Source organism: Mangifera indica, chromosome 17 (genome assembly GCF_011075055.1).
Source record: "Mangifera indica cultivar Alphonso chromosome 17, CATAS_Mindica_2.1, whole genome shotgun sequence".
NCBI lineage: Eukaryota > Viridiplantae > Streptophyta > Magnoliopsida > Sapindales > Anacardiaceae > Mangifera > Mangifera indica.
Genome location: NC_058153.1, coordinates 5,570,726 through 5,577,599, shown reverse-complemented (window position 1 = coordinate 5,577,599; position 6,874 = coordinate 5,570,726). Strand labels below are relative to the sequence as shown.

At 34.0% G+C, this 6,874-nt stretch overlaps 1 protein-coding gene across 1 annotated transcript; it reads left to right on the top strand.

Moving 5' to 3' along the window:
* Window positions 1–5,329: 5,329 nt before the first annotated feature.
* LOC123200016 (36.4 kDa proline-rich protein) lies at window positions 5,330–6,550 on the top strand. The gene is made up of 2 exons (XM_044615090.1): window positions 5,330–5,939; window positions 6,352–6,550. Exon 1 carries the CDS (start codon window positions 5,402–5,404, stop codon window positions 5,930–5,932), a length of 531 nt encoding a protein of 176 aa, XP_044471025.1. The 5' UTR covers window positions 5,330–5,401; the 3' UTR covers window positions 5,933–5,939; window positions 6,352–6,550.
* The last annotated feature ends 324 nt before the right edge of the window (window positions 6,551–6,874 follow it).

Genomic DNA, 6,874 nt, shown 5'->3' with positions numbered 1-6,874 from the left:
TCTATGCTACCACACTTCCATATGAGCTATCAACCTAGATTTTTACCCAAACTTCCATAGCATTTTAGCATGTTATAAAAATTCAGCGATATACATGTTATTCTCATCAAGTTCCTCTATACAATATATCAATCTCAAGTTAAAAATTTTTGTAACATCTCATTATAAATCAATATATCAATCTCAGGCTAAAATCTCATGAAACCAAATATTAAAACATTCATAATAAGTCTTTATAATCAATTCATCCATACATAACAATATCAACTTGCCCAATACTCAATAACTTATTCGATCAATACAACATAACAACATAATCACATATATAAATACATACACACAATTTTGGTAGATGGATGAACCTTCAGTCCACTACTATAAACATATCAAGAATGTATAAAAGAATCCTACTTACCTCTAGCTTTGTTGTCTATAGAATCAGGGCTAATCAAGTCCTCTTCTTTTCCCTTCTTTTCTTGTCAACATCCTCGCCAAAATCTCTCATTGGAATTTCTGCATTAAATATCAATAATTAGATTCAAAATTTCTGTTTATTTCACACAATCTTATGCACATTTCGTTAGGGATAACAATCTTTAAAACATAGCTAACGTGCCTTTTTAAAACTACTAGTGTGTAATGCCATGCACAAACATATGTCTCCCTAACATAGATGTACCTTACTTAAAATTAATCTCATATGATACTTATTCACTTCTATTAATGTAGCAATCGGCACATGGGCATGACCCTCTCATGCATGGTTATCTCTCAGTAAAACTCCATAATACTTCATTTAATTCATATTAACTCAAACCATATATTCCTAATATTCATATTTGAATGTAATCTCTCTTGTGAAGTCCTATAAATGTAAAAGATCACTACAAGAGAGGAAAAGAACCTAAATTGACAAAAAAAAAAAAAACAAAACAAAACAAAGCTAGATACATACACTTACTCTCGTATACATCATCTTCAAGACATACCTTTTATATAAGAATTGTTAACAGCTACACCATGGATATAGGTTTTCTGACCATTGGGGTGAACTACATAAAAAGACCCTTGTGTCTCCTTACTTTTTATTTAATCTATTCATATTACATTGTAATAAATGTCAAGGTTTCATCAAATCTTCATCATTGCTAACATAACATAATTTGCACAAGGCTATAGATTATGTACTTCAATTGGTGAAAAGAAATCTTAACAACAAAATTAACTTGAGTAGGAAGGCTTTTTTCATATTTATACAATGTACATTTTCGTTATCTAGTGCACTATCCTCCGTTGATGGCTTATGGAAGGTGACATAGGAAGGCCTTGATCAATTAGATGTTTTATGAATTAAATAACAATCCAAAACTACCCCGTTCCATGAAATCTAGTGATCCAACACTGACAACTAACATCTTGTAGCCAAATCACATTGTGGTTGCCCAACCAAAGTTAATTAAAGGTAACTTATCTAACATTTCCCAACAAACACATACCGTTACCCTAGTTATAGGCATATCACCAAGAAGACATATCCCTAAGAATAAAGCATTTATGGAAGCATCCATCCTAACTTTAAACACTACTCATATATAATATTGGTGGCAGTAACAAAATACGAACAATTAATAAAACCCTAATCCAATTTGGCCCATCATGCATCCTAAACTTACCAACTTCTAGTAAAAACCCTATCCACAAGAAAGACAACTAAACACTTACGAGCATAAGATACCTCTTCTTTACTAAATAAATCAACACTCTGGGCCCATAAATACTGCCTAAGGGTATTAACAAGCCTAGTAGTACTACTATCTTGGTCAATGACATGATAAAGAATCTCAGTTACCTAATACCAAAGCCATTAGTGGATGACCACGTGAATGCTAGTCGAGCATCTTCAGAGTAGGCAATTAAATACACCTTTTGGGTTACGCCTTTAAATTAATGGGACAAGATTTCGATAGAGTGGACCATCAAGTCTAAGGTACAAAATGGTAATTAGTGGATAATAACTATTAACACATGTAGTAGACCTCTCATATAAAAGATAACATTCGTTTAAAACTCTAGCATTGGTGTTAAAATGACCATGGAAAACAACCTAAACTAGGTTATTAGACTTACAGGCCAATCTATGTGACTACCTAAATGCCTTCTAGGCTTGTTGAGATAAGGTAATTGTACACACCTTAACATACATCATGTTGAAAAACTTTGCCCTTACCCTTGACACTCGTGTAGTAAAACTAGTGAGCTAGACATCATGAAAAAAGATTTTTCACATGCCTACCATGCGACATACTCCATTAAATCTCATTTTCTTGCCCTAGATTCCTTGAAAATTGACAAGATAAGCCTAAAAAGAAAGATTGGTGTAGGCCAACATATAAGCTCGAGAATCCTCAAACAAATAGGCCAAAAAGAGATCCAATCCCTGACTATTCCACTCGGTTAGATGTTTGTGACTTATAAAAAAACAACATTATTCTGTGACCCAAGGCAATAAAAGGAGACCACACTAGACGAGACCACAAACAAGTTTATCATTATCATTATGATATTCACCCCAACATCGACTACTGTAAAAATTTCCTCAAAGTGATCAAAAAGTTATTTGATGGAGAAAACCTTGAGAAGTTTATACAAAAAATTATGCCAACCAACACACAACCTTAAGTAGTGAAAACGAACCCCAAAGAGGAACCCCTCTCTCCATACAGGGCAACATTCCCACAACAAAACATATTTACAATACCTTAATTAGTGTATATTAAGGCTAAAGAGTAGATAATGTTTTACCATGTCTCATGCAATAATAAAACATATATCTTTAGTTTGAATGTACAATCAAAAGCTTATTACAAGTTAGACTAAAGTATCTTATCGTTTTATTAAATTATGTTACCCTTATTATACTAATTATTCACTTTGGCATGTCTTTGTTTAATTATAAACTAACGTAGTGAAGTTATGTAATAATTAGTCACATTCAAATCACAAAGCTTTGATATTTGTTTAATGCTCATATTTTTGAAAGCATTCAAAACAATGCAACAAAACCAAAAAACAAGGTGAATACTGAATATGACTAAAAAACATACTTTATAAATTGATTCGTCTACACATAAAAAAAGTTGCACAATAAATGAACTATAAGGTCTATCCCATGGGAGTATCAGAGGTCTTGTAAAGAGAACTAGGACATAAGCTACACCTACAGCCTCTTGGAAAGTTGTTCCCTTGGAAACCTTCTAACAGACTTGTCAAACTAGTCAAGTCTTATACCACTTACTTCAACACACTTAGTATGGCTAGCCTCCTCAACAACTCTAATTTGTGTCCACTTCTTCGTTTTCTCTTCATAACTCCTCCCATGGAATGAGAAATTGTCATCTAGAAGTCAAAGCTAAATAACACAAAAACATCATTAACAAGATATTTTTCCCTATTTTCTACTTCAATTGCAATATAAGCCATTTGTCCTATCAAATAAGTACTCTCTCAAATGACCTTCAATAGAGTGTTTTCCAAGTTACTCAACTTTGCTTCTAGTCCCTTAGCATGCTTCATCTCGTTCTAGATTACACCAAGAAGAATAAGCATATGAGTGCAAAGCTAATTAGACTAATCTTCCATGTTACCCACCTTTTACTATAAATGTTACCTATAAGTAATACTTTCGACTGAGATACATGTCTCGTATGCCTTAAGACATCCCACTAATGCCTCCCACCTTTCCTCGAACTTTTGGATTTCTTCTCTCAAGGTCATTAATTCGTCTTTAAGCAAACCTAGCTCATGAAATTGATTGTCTCCTTATACCAAGGCTACTCAGGCCTTATTACAAAGAAAAGGCAACATGCTAAAAAGCTATAAGATATATAAGAGATAAATGCTAAAAACCTAATAGGAAAAAAAATGCAAGTGAATTGCCTTGATGTCGCCCTTGACAAGTTTCTTCAATTTTATGGTATTGTCATACCTATAAAGTACCTAATCGTCCCATGAGACATATTCTTTCATCAGCTTCATCATATAACCAAAAAGCTATGGACTAAATCACCATTGTCCCTAAACCCCTAGTAAGGTGAGGAGTACAAAGGAAGAATAGGACTATTATCTCTTATACCATGATCAACCCTACACAAATACTATCAACCACGATGAGAGGACTCTTAAACTCTCATAATATCTTTTGTATGGGCCCAAAAGCCCCCTCACTATTGTCAACCGTTAATTGAAGCTTTTTACCCTCTAATCAGCCTTGTGTTCCCCAACCTATAGGATATCTCACTGAGAAGTATCTATTAGAGGAAGCTTGTCTAAGCAACCATAGATAGTGACTAGCCATAGTATTATTGATCAAAAGCATCCCTTATCTACCATATGCCAAAAAACATAAATTGATCATCCAACCCATAATAGAGAGAAGGTTTTCACTTAGTAGTAAATCTATTTAGAATTTTCTAAAGGGATATTTCTATCTACTCCATGACAATGAGGGAAAGCTTTCTTCTATTTCTCAATCAAGATATTTATGTTAATGTAATTTGAATTAGGAACATCCTACTATTCATATTTAAGTGAAACTTTTTCTGTCAAGTCCTATAAATATATATGACCACTATGAGAAAGGAGAATTGGTGAGGACTCAAAAAAAATCAAATATAGATAAACACACTCGCTCTTATATACATGCTCTTCAATATATTTCTATTCTTCTCCATGACAAAGAGGGAAAACTTTCTTCTCCTTTTCAATCAAGATATTTATGTTAATGTAAATATTCCCGTTTAGTTGAGTTATAATAACAATAGATCTTTATAATAATATTTGAATTAAGAACTTCTTGATATTCATATTTAAGTGCAACTTCTTCTATCAAGTCCTATAAATACATATGACCACTATAAGAAAGGAGAACCCGTGAGGACTAAAAAAAATCACATATAAATACATGCACTCGCTCTTGTCTACATGCACTTTAGGATATATACCTTGTAAGCATTGTTCATAGTTACACCATGGACATGTGTTTTTTTGATCATTTGGCTAAATCATATTATAAAATTTGTCTCTTTTACTCTTTATTTACTCTATTCATATTACATTGTAGTAGACACAAGGTTTTTACCATATCTTTGTTGCCATTACTATAACATAACTTATGCAAAACTCTAAATTGCATACATCAATTGCAAGGTATATTGCCAACTAGCAGAGTTTGGCAAAGCCCAACCATCGTTCACGTGAAGTGCTTTAAGTGGTTTTTTTTTTTTTTTAAATCCTCATTTTCCCACCTCACTATACCTATATAATGCCTCCTTTCCCTTCGAAACTCTACCATTCTAAGCCTATTTCTCTCGTTTTCTCAACACAAAGTGAAGAGAAAAAAAAAATGAACTCCAAAATTTCGGCTGTGCTCTTAATTTACATGCTTTTCATTTCCTCAGCCATTCCTATCTTTGGATGTGGCGCCTGCGGCAAGCCACAGCACAAGCCTAAGGGAAAGCACCCAAAAGACCCCATTACTCTCCCCCCTATTGTAAAGCCGCCAGTGACTGTCCCACCAATTAAGCCTCCCATTGACCTCCCTTCAGTTACAGGTCCCCCAACGACTAAGCCACCAAGTGGAAAGCCATGCCCATCACCACCGGGAACTAAACCTTCCACTTGCCCTATTGACACCCTCAAATTGGGCGCTTGTGTAGATCTTCTTGGCGGATTAGTTCACGTGGGTCTTGGTGACCCAGTTGTTAACCAGTGTTGCCCGGTTCTTAAAGGGCTTGTTGAGCTTGAAGCTGCAGTCTGCTTGTGCACCACACTCAAAATAAAGCTTCTCAACCTTAACATATACGTTCCTCTTGCTCTTCAGCTCCTTGTGAGTTGTGGGAAGACTCCACCACCCGGTTACACTTGCACTCATTAGATCTGAGTTAAGTATACTTTACACTCATAGTTTACTAAAAATATTTGAATGCAACGGAAATTTCTTCCTTCTTTCGCTTAATCACAGTCAGTATATTTACCATGAGAATCAACTTTTCAGTAACTGAGAAGCAGTCAAATATTATAACTACACAATGTCTAATCACCGGTTGAGACACAAATGGTCAATAATTTCGCAAAGAGCAAGAAAATGCTGTGATAATATTTTAACTAGACAAATATCTGAAAACCCAATAATATACATAGAAATCTTTATTTTTCTTGTCGAATGATGCTTATTGCTTTGTTGCTCTTTATTACTCTATCTTTTTATCGCCCTTTTGCAGGTTATTTTAGTAAGAGTTTATTATATATTCATGCCAGGACGTCTTGACTCATTGGATGTGATGATACTTGCAGGTCTCCTGAATTGAAGGATTTCAAAGGATGAAATCGACATGAGAAGATGTCGAACCTCCTCTCTCTCTCTCTCTCACTCGGGATTGTCATGCTTGGCATATTGCACCATTTATTTTTGTTGAGCTTGTTTGCATTTGTTTTACCAATTGGTTAACGTCTTTGACAAGGGAGCATTAATAAAGATTTATTTTCTATCTCATTTTGATTAATCTTAAAATCAATTTGCTTAATGGCTTTCTTTTTTCATTTTTCATGTGCAATATTTTTCTCTTTTCCAATTATGTGTACACGTGAAGGTTGACTGCAGTGTTCTGAAAATTATGTTTGATTATCATAACTATATATATATATATATATATATATAAAACTCAAATTAGACCAACTTCTTGATTTGGGATTTATGGGAATCCTTATACAATCAAATCTCTCCAGAACTTTCGATTAAACAAACTACGTATAAGCGTTAAATCTAGAGATAACCAAAAAGTTTTGGTGGCTCTGAATTCCTAATATCGGGCTCTTA